This window comes from Scardinius erythrophthalmus (assembly GCF_964197995.2).
Source record: "Scardinius erythrophthalmus genome assembly, chromosome: 25".
Lineage (NCBI taxonomy): Eukaryota > Metazoa > Chordata > Actinopteri > Cypriniformes > Leuciscidae > Scardinius > Scardinius erythrophthalmus.
The window spans coordinates 7,475,805-7,493,417 of NC_138245.1; the positions used below are offsets into that span (position 1 = coordinate 7,475,805).

General features: G+C 40.0%; 1 protein-coding gene across 2 annotated transcripts in view; it reads right to left on the reverse strand.

Annotated features, from left to right (window-relative positions):
* Positions 1-42: 42 nt before the first annotated feature.
* Positions 43-17,613, reverse strand: part of ano8b (anoctamin 8b) — a 38,418-nt gene continuing 20,847 nt past the window's right edge. Inside the window, exons 5-17 of one of the 2 annotated variants that reach the window (XM_081357403.1) lie at positions 16,686-16,782; positions 16,312-16,428; positions 14,699-14,826; positions 13,041-13,202; positions 12,804-12,956; positions 12,165-12,291; positions 11,782-11,837; positions 11,475-11,549; positions 10,584-11,321; positions 8,798-8,989; positions 8,552-8,683; positions 6,309-6,419; positions 43-4,925 (exon numbers count right to left, since the gene is read on the reverse strand). In XM_081357403.1, the coding sequence (XP_081213529.1) occupies positions 4,224-4,925; positions 6,309-6,419; positions 8,552-8,683; positions 8,798-8,989; positions 10,584-11,321; positions 11,475-11,549; positions 11,782-11,837; positions 12,165-12,291; positions 12,804-12,956; positions 13,041-13,202; positions 14,699-14,826; positions 16,312-16,428; positions 16,686-16,782 (2,790 nt within the window). In that variant the 3' untranslated portion in view covers positions 43-4,223. The remainder of the gene's footprint in view (positions 4,926-6,308; positions 6,420-8,551; positions 8,684-8,797; positions 8,990-10,583; positions 11,322-11,474; positions 11,550-11,781; positions 11,838-12,164; positions 12,292-12,803; positions 12,957-13,040; positions 13,203-14,698; positions 14,827-16,311; positions 16,429-16,685; positions 16,783-17,613) is intronic. The other variant, XM_081357404.1, reaches the window with a different exon arrangement.

A 17,613-nucleotide genomic window follows, 5' to 3' on the forward strand; every position in this document is an offset into this window, starting at 1 on the left:
ATTAGAAAACTGTAACTGAAAGAGAAACTGAAAGACAATACAGAAATTTAAATCTGTTTATTATCCCATTTCAATTCTTACAAAAATATGACAAAATAAAAGAAATAAATAATCCCATTCCCTAATATTGTTTTCTTTAATAAAGAAAAGTTTTACAGTGAAACATTGGAAGAGCTCATGATAGGTTTGTGAGGTTGCCTTCAGAGAGGGAATTCTGTGGCCCCCTCATCACAATCAGTTCATATTTCACAGTTAGACCGAATGTAAAGCAGTTCTTACACGACAAACCTACGCAGCCTCGTAATGCTTTCAGCTAGCGGCAGCTTAACTATTCACATCTTTCAATTAAACAACAATAACGGAAACAGAAATGATACAGGGATGACAAAACATTACAGCAGCCTCACGGCATCGGAGATACCATGATCTATCATATTGCAGAGTTCAGGTCAAAAAGAAAGCAACAAACAACCAAAAATGCCTGTTACTAACAAATGATTCACCACTCAGTGAATGAGCATCAAAGACGGTTTAACTTTTACTCTTTTAAATACAACACATCCAACCCATATCAAATTTTAAATTCAAATCCCACTAAGGAATCTGTATTAGTTGTGGTAATAAAACTAATATTTTAAGACCCAAAGGAAGTATACTGCTGTGTCAGGCCAGGTTGTTGAAGTGGATGAATTTGTCAATGAAATGAAATAACTTGTACTAAACATAAAACGGATTCAAATCACCATTCAGGCCAAAATATTATTGCAACAATGTCTGCTCAGCAAATCCTGTCAAACAAATGTAGAACAAATGCATAGCTTGTTTTATTTTTTTTTCTATGAAACTAAAAAGTAAAACTGTAATAATCCATTACTTGAGGCACCTCTCGTCTCTTCATGACCGTACACTGGAATAATAAGCTCATACACACATTCCAGTGCTTCACACAAACCCTTCAGAGGGTGTGACACCGTGACTTGTGTGACAGGTTTTTGATAGCAACAACTGAGTACATTGTGTAGAGATAAGACCCTCCCTTCAGTTGCTCAGGTCAAACTTACAGTAATTCAAAGAATTCTGTCAAAAACACACACTCAAACTGCCTCTAAAGACAGAGAGTTTGAGAAACTAATACGTCGTCCTTCACATTTCCAAACCGAAGCACGTGCTTAGCAGCTTTACACTAAAATAATGTGCAAAGAGGAGGCAAATATTAGTTTCGCTTCAGTAAAAAAAGAAACAATTATATAAATAGGTAGACATGAATGATAACAAATGCTGAATATTAAACTGGAGTAAAAAAATGACAGTATATTATTTCAGTAGTGTATTAATAAAAAATAAAATACAGCATTTCCATATGTAATGAGGCCGGTAATGAGGCATCGTACTGCTTGTATTGGCTTGCAGGATAATTCATATTTAATGAGTATTAAAGCATTATAATAATACCTGTGAAAGGTTTGGAAATAGCAACTCATTCTTTATAATTACTAATCTCCAAATTTTCGAATGACAGGAAAGTCTTCAAAACTATGAAATAATACAAATGGAAGTATGGGAATTATGTAGTGATCTTATATTTGAGCTCCTTCAAACTCAGCAATTAAAATTCAACTTTTGTAAAAATCAAGCATTGACAGCACAAGGTTTGACTGGAGATGGATGAAATGTCATCTGTCAAACACACAGCTGTCTCAAGATGTTTCAACCCTATCTTGCTCACAGTTTAGAGTAGTTTCTAATCTGATGTTGTTAAGAGGGGTTAAAGTCTGCTCTGTGTGTAACATATCAGCTCGAAGGTTCAAAACAGAGCTATAATGATAAGAATATTGGTGGCAATGTAATGTTTAGCAAATGACACTCATTTTTATGATAGGTATCTATGGCCCTGTTTTCCTGGTATTAAGATGCGTTTTGGTCAATCGGATCACAATTAGATGAGGGAGACACATTCCCGTTTACATCTGGTGTTTTAATCCGTCTCTTTTGTCCACTTTCAGCCACTTCTGTCCTGATTTCTTCGAGGGCAGGGTCTATGGGCGGCAAAATGTGTGTGTTTTTTCAGGACTTTCGATCTAATAGACAACATAACCTTAAACGATTTACATATGAACATGCACGGAGACGACGGAAAAACAGAGGATGGACACACCGCTTTCGTTTCTGCTCTGACAGCCACAAGACCAAGCCGAACGCTGTGAGTGCGACAAATTTTAAATCCCATTAGGCTAGTGCGCTTCCAATAATGTTTATGCATTAGGTTAGTAGGTGGAGAGTAGACGGTCTTTTGTGGCTGTTTGAACACATTCGACCACATGAGCGTCTACACCAGGGATAGGCAACTCCGGTCCTGGAGGGCCACTGTCCTGCAGAGTTTAGCTCCAACCCTAATTAAACACACCTGAACAAGGCAATCAATGTTTTCAGGATTACTAGATAGATACATGCAGGTGAGCTTTTAATCAGGGCTGAAGCTAAACTCTGCAGGACAGTGGCCCTCCAGGACCGAAGTTGCCTGTCCCTGGTCTACACTATGAAAGCAATCCGGTCTAATGCGTTTTCGACTACCTCTGGAAGTGGACGAAAGTGGACTAGCTCAAAACATTTTAGACCCTGTTTACACCTGTATTTAGCGTCATCCACTTGTGATCCGATCGACCAAACGCATCTTAATATCAGGTGTAAACAGAGCCTATCCGGCCTCTCCTGCTGCCTTTGTGTACAGCGCTTCACGATAGTGCCAAATGGATATATGAATTTTGAGACAAACAAGTAATCGACATCACTCACCCCTTTGCATTTGTCTCTTTGCAGTTTTCATTATTGATTTTTTTTTTATCTAACATTTTTTTTTATCTATTTATTAATTAACATGAAAATATTGCCATTCGGGGCCTATTATTCGGTATGGACTTACTAGTTTTAGCTTGTAAAGTTGCTATTGCTCTACTAAACCAGCTGTTTTAAACACATACAACAGTTCTCAGGCCAAAAATCACCCATTGTTGGAACTGCTGCTTATTGTGTGATTATTGTTGTTATGATATGATGGAGGTCATACTGTGTGATTGGTATAAACTATTTTATTTCTACTGGCAGCCCAATAAAATGTTACAATTATCAGACTAGTAATTAAACACTGCACTTTAAAAACCGTCAGAAACGCAGCTCATGCATTCCTATTTGGGTTGCAGAAAAGGCAATGTGTGTGTGATTAAGTGTTTGGAGGGGGGTCTTTTCTATGAAGTTCTCCTGTAATATAGCAAAGCATTAACCATTATGGGGCGAATTCACTAAACAGTTGCACCACTGTAGCGTGTGGCATTTCCGCACAAAACCATGCGTCTTGTTTACTAGCTGCAATCCAACTTAACCAGCTTCTATATGCGCCAATATAGCACTGTGCCATGCGTATTTAAATGACGTCATTGTCATTCTTTCATCGTCAGCTCACTTTCTATCCAAATGAAGCGCTGACAGAAAACAGATTTTATTTTAAAATGGATGCTTGTGTGCATTTTCCAGTAGTAATTGTAGCAAGCAAATATTTTCTGACCTTTTAAAAAAAGTTCCTGCTGTGAAAATTGTACCATCCGCTGTCTCTAAGCTATTGTCTGAAAACAAGGCGCAAGTACTTTCGTGGCAACCATTACCTGATTCGCTTACTTAAGTGAATCGGGTGCTAAAACAACGCAGACAACACGTGCAAATACACAACGCTAACTTGTGGGCGCAATATATTCTAAAGCCGAAAGTAAACTTCTCTAGTCCGTGTTCCGCTCCGGCTTGCAGACAGTCAGCATGACGCAATTTTCGTCATTAGCACAGTCCGCTGATGTCCATGCACCCCATCTGCTTGGAGCCCAATTTTTGTGTCCACGTGGACTTGTGCATGTACAACAGTGCATGTGTGAGCGATTTTAGCGCTCAAAAAGAAAAGTCCACTAGGTAGCACCGAACACATCCATCTGTGCTCAGTCAATAGAGTACACTTTGAAGTGCTTGCACACGCAATTGTGTGTTAGATGGAGCAGAACACGGAAAATGAAGTATTCCCGGGCCTTAAGTGAATTCCCCCTTACCTATTTTACTTAACAGCTTCCAGGTCAAGTCTTACACAGCCTCAAAAACAGAAGAGGACCTTTCCCTTTCCACTCTCCCTCCCTCAGTGTTACTAAGTAGTTTCACACACTGTTTTTTTAATGGAGATCATTTTCTTGTTACATCTTAGGACCTGAAGGATCAGCATCGGATGAGGATCCATTCTCCCCATTCTCTCCACAAGGGGATGGGATTTCGTCCGGGACCCCGTTGAGGTCGGACTTATTGGGGGGCTTGTCGTGCATCTGTCCGCCATCCCCTGGTTTTGAAGATTGAGCTCCATTTACACATGCCCCTCCTTCTGATTTCCCAAAGTTAAAGAGTTTCCCAGGATTGAAGGACTTGTTGGGTGATTGGGACCTCTCCGCCCTCTCCGCCCTCTCCTGGACTGGAGGAACTGTTGACGTACTAGAGGAAGCTGTCGCAGTCTCTTTCTTGTTCTCGGGAGACTTCAGGAACTTGAAACTGAGAAAGCCCGGTAGCTTGGGTTCACTACCCGTGGGCGACTGTGGGGAACGGGCTGTGCCTGACGAAAACTTGTTCTGTAGAGGGATGATCTGCTTCAGTTTCATGACATTGTTGTTACCGAGAAGTGAGCTGGGTCGCTTGGGTTTCTCCCCCCCAGAAGCGCTCCCCCCACCCCCTGGTCTGTTTTTGCCACTTTGGCTCTTGTCATGGTGGTGGTCGCCACCCGAGGAGTCAGAGCGTCCGTCGTCTCGATCCCGCCGGGCCTGATACTCCGCCTGGCGCTGCCGCTCCTCTTCCTCACGCTTCCTTCTCTGCTGCTGCTGGAAATGCTGCTGTGCCTGACGCTCATGCTTCTGAAAACACATGTCCACCAGCAATGAATGCAATCGGAGTTATATTAAAAAATGACCTGGCTCTTCCAAGCTTTATAATGGCAGTGAATGGCTGTTTATGTTTTGAAGTCCATCAAAGTGCATCCATTCATGATAAAAGTAATCCACACCGCTCTGATGGGTTAATAAAGGCCTTCTGAACCGAAGCGATGCATTCGTGTTAGAAGAAAAAAATCCATATTTAAAACTTCATTGACTAAAATAACTAGCTTCCGGCAGACGACAAGAGGCGTCAAAGCTTACGCTACTCCTACATCCTACGTCATACATCGTCAAGTGTTACTCTTTTGGCGCAAGTCAACTTGCGTAGGCCGTCTGCCTTAAGCTAGAACTTTTATCATGAATGGATGCTTTTTTATGGACTTCAAAACAGAAACGGCCATTCACTGCCATTATAAAGCTTGGAAGAGCCAGGTCATTTTTTAATATAACTCTGATTGTATTAGTATGAAAGAAGAATGTCATATACACTTAAGATGGCTTGAGGGTGAGTAAATCATTGGGTAATTTTAATTTTTTGGGTGAACTATCCCTTTAAAACATTTTTATGAACAGAAACTGGGAATATTGATATATTAATTAACCATTATTAATTTTGTGATTCCAGTTTGCTGAGGCCCCCTATTGGACCCCAGTCTCATGGTTGAGAACCACATGATTGTTCCCTTTCTCCACTCCCCTGCTGACCTGCACTCAAATTGCATTTTATCATTTCAGCTTGCCTCATTACAATGCAATCTTTTGTTTTGAGGAAAACAGGAAGAAATGCCTTCTGGGCAGATTTACTAACAGCTTGCTCCAGCGCAAACCCTCTTTTGGCGCTAAAAAAATACTGTCATGATTTACTAAAGACACGCAGTAAAAAATTAGCACTGAAAAGGGTGTGGACAGTTATTTTTGAGGCTGATCTTATTGCATATGCACTTGTATGAGTTTCCCTTTCGTTGGCGAAATTTATAAGAGCAGAGTATTTAAATGAATCACGCAACGTGATTTATTAAACTTTGCGCAAGTCAATTTACTGGTATTTGAGACATTACCGCCCAAAAAGGTATGTCTTAAACCAGATTATAATTTGCGCTACTCTTGGTAGATTGTGTTGGTCATTATGTAAATGATCCAGCTGAGTCTGTGTTCTTTAATTTGTGCGTTATCAGAACTTTCCATTCCCATCTGTGTTTTTTTTGGAATTGCGCTCTCACACTAATTTGCCTTGTTTAGTAAATCTGGCCCTTACTTTCCTAAACATTCTTTGGTCAATCACTACTACTAATATAAAACTAAATACTTTGTTTAAATCATCAGAATGGCTCTTGAGGGGTTGGGCGGTGGATGGGCTATTACCTTAAATGCCTCTTTGCGCTGAAACTCCAGCTTGGCCATTTCCTCTCCCACCCAGCTGGGGATGTCTGGTATTGCCACATGAATGATATACTTCAGTAGAACTGCAAAGTGCTGGTCATAAAAAGGAAAGACAGAAAGAAGAACAGAAGCCAAAGTCTGTTTATTATCATTTCCCTCATGTGTGGTATAACAAAAATCTGAATACAGTTCTCCTGGAGTCACGGCGCAGAAAATACAGTCTTTAACACCAAATCCTATAAACAGAAGAAAATAGAGGGCTTCAAGTGAAAGAGGTCAGTTCAGAAGGATCTTCAGACTAACTGGCATGGTTTGAGAACTGAATAGAGGTATGGTTCATAATTGGCCTGGAGACATATAGAAGTGTTAACTATAACTTTTTAAATGTGAATGACAAAGCTATACTCGTGCTTTCAGCCCTGAGGGTGCCATAGTTTTTTTTTCCTAAAGGCTGGAATAAACTACACAACTTTTGCCCCGATATGCAGTTTTAACAAGGTGATTCTAGTTACTGAAATGCACAGTCGGTCTGCATATTTTGGGCAGTCAGAATTGTCAGATTTAAGAGAAAACTGAGCAGTGTATTATGGGCGTGGACTGATTTTTTAGCATCATACTATGGTTCCATCCAGTATGAAGAAATCAAGCATGTTTGATATTTTGAGCTAAAGCCGGGGACACACTTAATGACTAGCTGACACATTATAAGACTGAACTGAACACACTTACAGACTGTTTCCAACGACTGGAGCAGATTTTAAACACTGACTGTGAACCGACTAAAATGCGACTGTCTCTGACTCGGCGCGTTTGTGCATGATCACTCATAAATATCAAATTACATTCATAATCTGCCTAACAGTTGTTAACTTACAGTTGTGTCCCCGGCTTAACAATTACATGAACAGAGAAACGCATGCTAGTTCACCCTTGTGAATACAGTACAATTAGTAACCTACAACACTAATGATGTCAGGGTTCAGTTAGAGTGAAATATGCCAAGGGTCAGACTACACAATATTTTTGGCTTTTATGATAGTCACTGTGACAGATTATGCGATTTTGACTCCTCAATTCTTGCCGTGTCGTAGACAAGAAACATGTCAGACTACATGTTACTTATAGACCAATCATCGCTTGCCATCTTTAACGATGTGCGTGATGTCATTGAGAAGGAGGAAATAGCAACTGTTACCCTAATGCTAATTCCTGGACTCACCAGGTTAGCGCCTCTGCTATCGTTTGTCAGCATTTATCTTTTTTCACTGTTTCATGGTATGGTAGTCCTTCAAGGAAACATCATAGAGGCAGGAGTATTGTTGCCATAGCTTCACAAACCTTTCCTCCATTGCATGATTCCACCTAGCAGCAACATCATCTCTCTTTTGTTTCGCAATGTTTGAAAGCTGTGTATGGAAGAGCTTCTGTGCTCCTATTGGTTAATGTCACAGATGTGACGGAACCATAGACTGTAAAAAAATATGGATGTAGTGTCCATGACGTCACCCGTAGGTTTCTGAAGAGCATTTTTGAAGCCCAAAGTGGGCGGTGCCAGCTGTCGCCATCTTGGCAGTGCGTCACTCCCGGATAACAGAAAATGGGCAAAGAGGTGGGATTAGCTGAGGTGACGTGACGGCTAACAGACAGCAGACAAACGGCTATTAGTGACAGCAGCGGCAATCCACCTGTCACTCAAGTGGCCACGCCCTTAATTATGCAGAACTTTAAGGCTTAATATAATTGAAACGGATGAGTAAAAAAAAAAAAATTCACCCCTCACAGTTGTCATGAAGGGCAAAATTAGCTATATGGACCAATATATAGAATTTTGGGCATATTAACATAGAGGTTCTATGGGATTGACTCTCTTTTGGAGCCTGTCTCTAACGGCCACTCGATGAATTGCAGTTTAAGTCACTTCCCTGTTGGATTCAAGAGAGAGACCGGAAGGTTGCCGCTTGGACAGAACCCATCATGGAGGGCCGAAAAAAATGCTAGACTTTCTGTCGAAACGTTGTGAAGCAGCGCAGGCGCGGCGTCGGTTGTCATCCACTATGACACACTGTGCGAGATAATCTAATGATTCTTTTCCCATTGTCGTTTACAAATAATCACGCCATCCTAAGTCAAATGGATCGTGCCAAAATTGGGCTGATATTGTGTAGTCTGAACTTGGCATTAGATTTATAGGGAGTGTGTGTATGTGCTTGAGTGTGTGTGCGTACCTCTAGGATGACGATTGAGATAATGGCCATCTCAGGACTAAGCCAGGGAAACAGTCTCTGTAGCTGCCCACACTGACCAATCAGATAGCAGTTCACTATGATGGCAATCAGACCCATGGCTTCCATAACTGTCTGTGCAATGATACAGGATTTTACACAACCTTGTGATTTAAAGACACTCCTAGAACAATGTCAACTGAACACATTTGTCCTTTATGTATTTCAAAGTACTCGGTGTAGTCTAACCTGCCACTGTCCGATGCTCCCCACCCTCAAGCCGAAAGGTCTCTGTAGGCTGGTGCACAGTTTAAACGCGTCACTCCGGATCTCAATGATATTGTTGATGAGGGCACACATGGCGGCCAATGGGAAGGCAGATGAAAAGAGAACCACATATCCAAACTGGACAAACATCTCCTGGTAGTCCTGAAATGTGTCCTGGAAAGCAGTTAAGAGACTTTGCTTTAGAGGTTTTCTGAAAGTATGTCAGTTGGAAGTATCTGTTTGACTGCAGGCGATAGAATATCAGTAATCTAGAACACACAGATATTCATTGTTTTCAGATAACACACATACATTACAGAGACATTTGCAGTAGCCTCCTTTAGTCAGAAACCATTGTGTTCCATTTTAAACATTATATAAATGAAAATTTTAAAAAGTCTATTATGCTCACCAAGACTGCGTTTATTTAATCAAGAATATGGTAAAACCAGTAATATTGTACAATATTATTACAATTTGAAATACATGTTTTCTATTTTAATATAATTTTTAAAATGTAATTTATTCCTGTGATCATAGCTGAATTTTCAGCATCATTACTCCAGTCTTCAGTGTCACATGATCCTTAAGGATCATGTGACCCACATCATTCGAATGTGCTGATTTACTGCTCAACAAACATTTCTTATTATTATCACAGATGCAAATTGTTGTGCTGCTTAATATTTTTTGGAAACCGTAATACATTTAATCTTATTTGTGTACAATCATCTGCTAAACAACTTTAAAACACTAGATATATATTCAAGGCTTTAAAATCATAATTGGTTTGACATCCAAAAAGAAACATTTTAGTGACATAATACGTATAAGCACAAATGTTAGACCGTCACCGTTTTACCTGTAAATGAACATCTTGGCAATGTACAGTAGGCTCCACAAATATTGGCACCATTGGTAAGTATGAGCAAAGCTGACTGTTTTGCAATTTCTCCTCTTAAAGGCAGGGTAGGCGATTTGTTCCAGAATTTTTTTTTGTTATGCTGGTTGAAAGTCTCTTCACATTCTGATGGCAATCACTAAGTTAAGTGGTCTAAATACATTTATATGTACACTATCAGTCGAAAGTTCTGGATCTGTAAGATTTTTTATGTTTTTAAAAGAAGTCTCTTCTGCTCACCAAGGCGGCATTTATTTGATTAAAAATAAAAAATAAAATTGTAATATTGGGAAATATTATTACAATTTAAAACAGCTGTTTTCTAAGTGAATATATAGTTAAGTGTAATTTATTCCTATGATCAAAGCTGAATTTTCAGCATCAATACTCCAGTTTTCAGTGCCTTCAGAAATCATTCTAATATGATGATTTGATGCTAAAGAAACATTTCTCATTATTATCAATGTTGAAAACAGTTAAGTTATTGATTCTTTGATGAATAGAAAGTTCAAAAGTACAGCATTTATCTGAAATAGAAAGCTTTTGTATTTATGTATATATTTTTGTATTATTTAAAGGTGAGATTTTTGTGAATATTTTGAATGAAAAACTAAGAGGAGAAACTGGAAAAATTTTCACAGTCAGTTTTGCTCATATTTACAATGAGTGTCAATATTTCTGGAAGCCACTGTCTGTTTACACAAGTCGGCTTGATTTAATGAAGATGAAGGTGAACATTGACTTTTCTGAAGACATATTTAACTAAAGATTCAGTTAGTTTTGAACATTTTCTGTGAGCAAACACCACCAATGCAGTGTGAAATGTGTTTGTTTGTCTTAGGCTGTACGTATGGAGTGTCTTCTGACCTGGTACGTTTGCATGCAGCTCTCGATCTCGGCCTGTGTCAGCGTTGCGGTTTCTTGCTCCTCAGGAGGATCCATCCATGAATCTCTCTTCGTCTTACTGTCAGCCCTCTCTAAGCTCCGCCCCCTCTTCCTGAGCCTCACTGACGTGCTGTTCTCAGCTCCTGTTGTCAGCGGCTCCCCTGTCAGTTCCTTCATCTCTGGAACCCCATTTTCATCATCATCATCGCACATCTCAAAAACCGAGGCAGGATCCATGCCCCTCTCCACCATGGTGGGGCTCCCCTCCTCCAGGAAGCTGTCGTCCACTGGGCTGACGCAGCTCGCGGACTTGCGGTCCACCTTCTCAATGAAGCTGACCTTTCGCAGCTTCAGGCCGCAGTCAATGAGGCTCTCTGATTCGTTCTCTTCTTCGCTGTGCCTCTCCCCAGGCTCCTCCTCCACATCCTCGTCTGGGACGCCACAGCCACCATTGAGACACATGCGTTCTCGCCTCTCTTGGGGGCCCTCCTCACCCATCTGTGGGCCGCGCAGACCTGACCCGAGCACAGTGGGGTCGCTGGGCGAGACCTGCGCTCGTCCTGCTGCGAGTCGCCCGTACTTGAGCAGTGCAGACACCAGCAGCTCCCAAACAGCCCGCAGCGTGAGCTCACCCAATCGGTGCCGCTCAGCCAAGTAGGGCTGCAGGACTTCCTTCATGTTCTGCACAAACTGCCGGATAATCAGCAGTGTGGCCAGCATCTACAGCAACAGGGACACCAACAAGTTATACTCTCACATGACAAGGCTGAACATTGATACAGATATCCCAATTTCAATTCCAATTTGATTTGAGTAATGTATTTGGTCATTGTCCATTTTGATACATGTGAAATTCTGGTCAGAGTCTCTCACCTCTTTCAGACGCTCCATGTCTTTGAGGTAGAAACCAATATAGAAAAGGCTGAGATAAGAATTTACAAACTGAAACTGAGAAAGAAAGAAAGAAAGAAAGAAAGAAAGAAAGAAAGAAAGAAAGAAAGAAAGAAAGAAAGAAAGAAAGAAAGAAAGAAAGAAAGAAAGAAAGAAAGAAAGAAAGAAAGAAAGAAAGAAAGAAAGAAAGAAAGAAAAACTTTCAGGACCAAAATGTGAACATTTTAGATACAAAATGTTGAATACTCCAAAATGTTTACGGATATATTATTATTTTATAAGTACTTACAAGAACCATTTTGATGATGAGATTTTTCTCATAGGCACTCTGGAGTCTGTAGTTTTCTGTGGGAAACAGAAGATTCAGACATTAGTATTCACCTCACAGAGGCCTGACAACTAGCCTGCATTCATCTTCTTTCTCCTTCTCACTCCTATGTTTGGCTTCTGTATTCCAAAAATCCAGACCATTATCCATTTCAGCCTTGCTACTTTTTTACTATTGACTATCAAAACAAAACCTCCTGAATTTAGTGCACAATTCCCACCTAAAATGTTGTTTTGTTGAATACAGTGTTCATGACCAGCTTAAATAATGGATTAAGCAATCTAGTACAAAAATACACATTCAAGTGACAGCTGCATTAAGTGAGTGAATATAAACTGGCTCACCCATGTCATTTAGCCAGCAGGCGATCTTTCTGTACACCTCATCACACGCCGTCACAGTGATGGCCAACATGATTTTAGGGATAAATCTTGCTACTCGTGGAAGCTCCTTAATCCCCATCACAAATTCCTGCCAAACATCACTCCATTACAACTCACATTAAATGAACTGGTTTCCAAGTATTTGCACTGAATAATATGTAAATGTTATTACTTTTATTATTTTGATCATATATTATGATGCAACAAATATTATTATTGTTTTTTTTCTCCCTGTGCTCCACGTAACGTTTAATGCTTAATTTTTTAAGTAACATAAAAACATTTTCTTTAAAAAAAATTGCATCCCTCTCACATAACCTTAAAATTAAGATTTTTTTTGTGGCTAAGAAACTATAATGGAACTATGTGTACATGGACTTTTTTTTTTTAAGTCAACCTAACAATATTAGGTTCAAATGAATGTAAAAGGCAAAGTGTATATCTTAAGGTCCTGTGAATTCTTAAATACTTCACTATTTTTAATTACCTTTTTTCCTTTACATAAAATCGTCCTGTGGTGTTTTAAAATATTTGTTTTAAAAGTACAAAAAGTACATTCTGCTAAATTATTAAACGTGTGTGTTAGAGTGTGTAACTCACCTGAAGCTCAAAGCAAACGAGCATGGCCAGAAATACAAAGCAAAGGCATAATATACAGACAGGAAAGCTGACCAGCCATCTGAACACCCTCCTCCTCCACGGAGGGTAATAAAACTCTTCACAGCCCGTCACCGGACTGCACCGCTTCACACCCTGACCCGAAGAGCAATAGAGAAAAAATATTTAAAGAGCAGTAAAAAAAAAAAAGTGTTTTCAGACATTTTACCCTGTCATTACCCTGAACTGAGGTCTGGGCTCCTCCAGGGACTCGGCTGGGGTGTCCAGTGTTCCCCACTTATAAGCGAGCTCTGCACCTCTGCGTTTCCAGCGCTCCAGGAACAACGTGGCCCACACCACATTAAAGAGAGCAAACACCACACAACAGATATCCCTGCTGGTCTGAGAACATAGTGACAGAAATATAGATCACATGAACAGAATATGAACAGTAGTAGTATAAATCAATTCAATATAAATGAATATGGCAATGTTAATGTATTTGGTCTTGGCGAATTAGGGGCCCTATCTTGCACCCAGCGCAATTGACTTTGTACACCGACGCATGTATCATTCCTATTTTGCACCCGCGCACAGCGGACTTTTCCCTCCACCGATGCACGTCGGTAAATTATGAAATTAACTTGCGCTCCCGGGGGGGCGGTTCAGCGCAAAGAGGAGGCGTGTTCCGGCGCAAACGTTCCCTGGTGCTATTTTGCAGGTTTAGAAAACAATTCCGCCACTGACCAGGAAAAACCTAGTCTAAAGTCAGTGGTGCGTTGCGCATGTTATTCATATGCTATTTTAAAGGCGCATGCTTGGCCATCTACACACAGATGTAGCAGTTCTCATTTTTAGAAAACCATACATTATTACAAGGAAAAATATTACCACACGAGGGAAATCATTGTTGTGTCCATGAAGATGTGAAAAAATAGGCATAAATCTAGCTTACACATTTACCCAAATGATTATACGCCTGTTTAACCGAAGCTAATTTGGGTGGGTTTCTCCCATCGCCATACAATGTCACTACTCTGTCTTTTACGGCCCTGACGAGAACGTCGGTCTCCTCGGCTGTGAACCGCTCCTGGTGTGCGCCTGGCAAATCCGCCGTTATAATAGCAATCTGCTATAGAACAAGCGCACCTACTCTTAAAGGGAATGTGAGATGTCGCTCTGATTGGTTTATTTCACGTTACGCCCAAACCACACCTATGAATAATGAAGCTACTTTAGACCAACCCATTTTAGATTTGCGCCAGGCGCAAGAGTCATTTATCCCACCGGTATAATACTGTAGCAACAGCGCCCAAGACCCGCCCACAAAGTTACTTGCGTTTCGGGCTTGATAGTTGCGTTTCAGATCGTTAAAATAGGGCCCTCGATCTGCTACAATGCTGCAGAGCAAGTATGGACTTGCTACTGCCATTAGATACACAGACACGCTGCTGTGAGTATGTAAGATATGCTGCTGCATGAACAGACATACTGTACAGAAATCCTGTTGCAGATCTAGGCAGGTGGAGCTGGGGGAGGTGGAGGGTTTCAGACGAACTCTGATAGCACGCTGCAGGACTAGCTTAGAGCAGAATTTGGTCTTAATTGTCTTAATGAGCAGAATGAACCAGACTATTTAAATGTTGGGCAAGTAATCTCATTGGCTGCAGGATCAGCAGAGGCCAGTCAGCTTGTGTCATGCGGTAATTGCTAACAGATTGCATGTAAAGGACTGTGCCATCAAGCGTTTCATGTCTGAACTAGATATATCATCACACATGTGTATTCCATAAATGACATTTAATTCAGCTTTAATTTATGGTGCAGTTTCAAAACTCTTGGAATATAGCGGATGAGTCACTTTTATGGAATTTTATGGTGTGTAAGTGGTCAAATACCTGATCTGATTCTGTAAGCATCCACAATACAAAGCCAATAACAGCTGGATACAACATGGAAGTGGTGTAGAAACCCAGCCAGGCAAAGTACATGGCAATCTTCGCTCCAAAATAATCACAAATATCATCTAACAGAAAACAAAGAGGACACAGACTTAGATCATTCAAGCAGGGCTTTAGCAAAAAAGTGATAAAATCAATAATAATCAGTAATGAAAATAATCGACAATGAATTTGTTTATTGATTAATCACACTAGCATGCTATGCACAGAAAAAAAAACTGTTAATCAGAATTAATTCTGACTAAAATATACATTTTGCTAAAATATAATATTAATATTTATGAGGACAAAGGGACTATTTTAATAGAGTATAAATGTTATATAATTACTACGTTCATATGAATGTGTGTGTATCTCATACCAGTTAACATTTAGCCTTTGCTTTTGTTAATTATAATTTTCAATTAATTGAGTGATTTTAACTTCCTAACTTTAAAATGGTAACATTATGTGCTAAAAGGGTTGAAAAATAAATATTACATTCCAAACAACAAAAAACTGTTTTTTTTTTTGTTGTTTGGAATGTAATATGTATTTTTCAAGCCTTTTAGCACATAATGTATAGCATTAGCCTACTGTTATGATTCCTGTCTTATTTTCCCCTGTCTGGTGTTCAAGGACTCTAATTTTGAAGTATATTTTTGTTCTCATTGTTTCTGTTTTCTCACTTCCTGGTTTAGCCACTGTTTGCCTTCTCTGTTGCCTTAGAGATTGATTTCCTTCACCTGTTAGCCTCTGTTTTCTCATGTACTTAAACCCTAGTGTTGCCTTTGTTCTTTGTCTGGTGTTGTCCCTTATGGTGGCAGCATTGTGTGTGTGATGCTCAGTTCAGTTCTACCTGTCTTGCCCTTGTCTTGATTTATCGTGTCTTCTTGTCGCATATGAATTCAATGATTTTGCTTTCATTTCATGTACCTGGATTTATTGTTCGTTAATAAATATAAGTGATATGAAGTCCGATTCATTTCCGCGAACTGGTTCTTTCAGAGAGTTTGTTTCAATGAACCAGTTAAAAAAAAAAAAGATTCATGGGTTCCTTACGTCATCAGGTAATGATGTCACTACTAATTTATTTTCTAACAACTCGGTGTCATGTTATATCTATGAAACATTCAAATAAAGTCATTTGTGTGAACGCATATTGCTGATTATTGCCTTTCATTCCCTTAAATTAATGGTGTTTGTGGTCACAGTTTCATTCGCTGATCCATCATGTCAGTAACCTTCATCTTGGATAATATTAAAGTTTCACACCTACAACACACATTACAGACATTTGATGCAAAAACGCAGATATGTTCTACATATCTATAGTATACAGAAAGAATAAACCAGTCTTATAAAGTAAATTTTTGGGCACTTTTCAGCTAGTCAGTCTGGGAGACCAGTTGGTTAAGCTGGGAGACCATATAAAGGAAAGTTAACAAAACCAGCAAAAGTGTTTTTCTTTTCAGCAGGGTTAGCAACATTACTTTTTAATTCACAAAACAACAACAAAACTGACACCAAAAAATGTGTATATTTCAGTGTTGACTTCAATAACTACTAACCTAGGGGCTGTTTCTCACACACGGCCTGCACCCATGACTTCATCAGCTGTCCCAGAATCCTCTGCTCATGAAGCGGGAAGACTTGCTGGATCACACCTCGTGCCCTCAGCTCAGGAACTGGAACATACACACACAGTGCACGCTCACTAACACACACACACAACATGAACAAGTATTCAAAACTTTGGTAAAACTTTTCTTTCTAGAAAACCTTCAGCAACATATAAAGTGTCAGCCTGCACATTTAAATTGCTTTCAGGTAATCCAGACACCGATACACAAATATGAGTGACTTATACATACATACAGGCCACTGGTACAGCTCAGGCACACACTTCTCAGGGCTCTCATAAAGTCTAAATATAAGAACTCACTGATTGGCTGCCCTTCCAGGAAGTGGATGTTGTGAAGGGCCTCCCCATGTTTAGCTCTGAGATTGTCCAGCCAGTATTTGATTATGCTTTGGCGTTCCTGTGAAAAGAATACGCTTCAATCTATAATAATGTCCGCGGGATACAAAAATGTACAACCCAACTCGATGTCTCAATGACTTCATTCTAATGAATGAATGTCCGTGATGTCGATAAACACAGAAGAAAAACTGATTCGGCTCTCAGTTTATAACCAAAACAAATAGTTTACAGTCATGTGATTACAATGGACGTCTATGGGGCAAGATATTAACCATTTAAAAGTAAAAAAGTGACACTTATTTTTTGTACAAATAATTAAAATGTAATCTAAATGGCTGTCTGAAATCGCATACTCTCTAGAGCAGGGATCAGCAACTCCGGTCCTGGAGGGCCACTGTCCTGCAGAGTTTAGCTCCAACCCTAATTAAACACACCTGAACAAGGCAATCAGTGTTTTCAGGATTACTAGATAGATACAGGCAGGTGAGTTTATATCAGGGCTGAAGCTAAACTCTGCAGGACAGTGGCCCTCCAGGACCGGAGTTGCTGATCCCTGCTCTAGAGTAAGTAGGGGTGGGCGATATCTCGATATTTACGATATATCGAGATATTTTTTAAACTCGATATGGATTTTGACATATCGTATATATCGATATATTGTTTATATTTAATTCTGATTTCGCTAATTTGCTTGTTTGCCTTCTCTGTGCTGTGCTCGCCCCCGCCCTCGCGTGTTGTCTCATTCAAGTCCCCCGAGTCCGGTCAGGCACATCAATCTTTCCCCGCCCAGCGAGTGCTTGAAGTGCGTCAGAAACAGCGCGCGCGCGCGATCAGTTGTTGTTGGTATTTTTTTGTGTAGCGTCGCCTATGGAATGATTTTCCGGACATT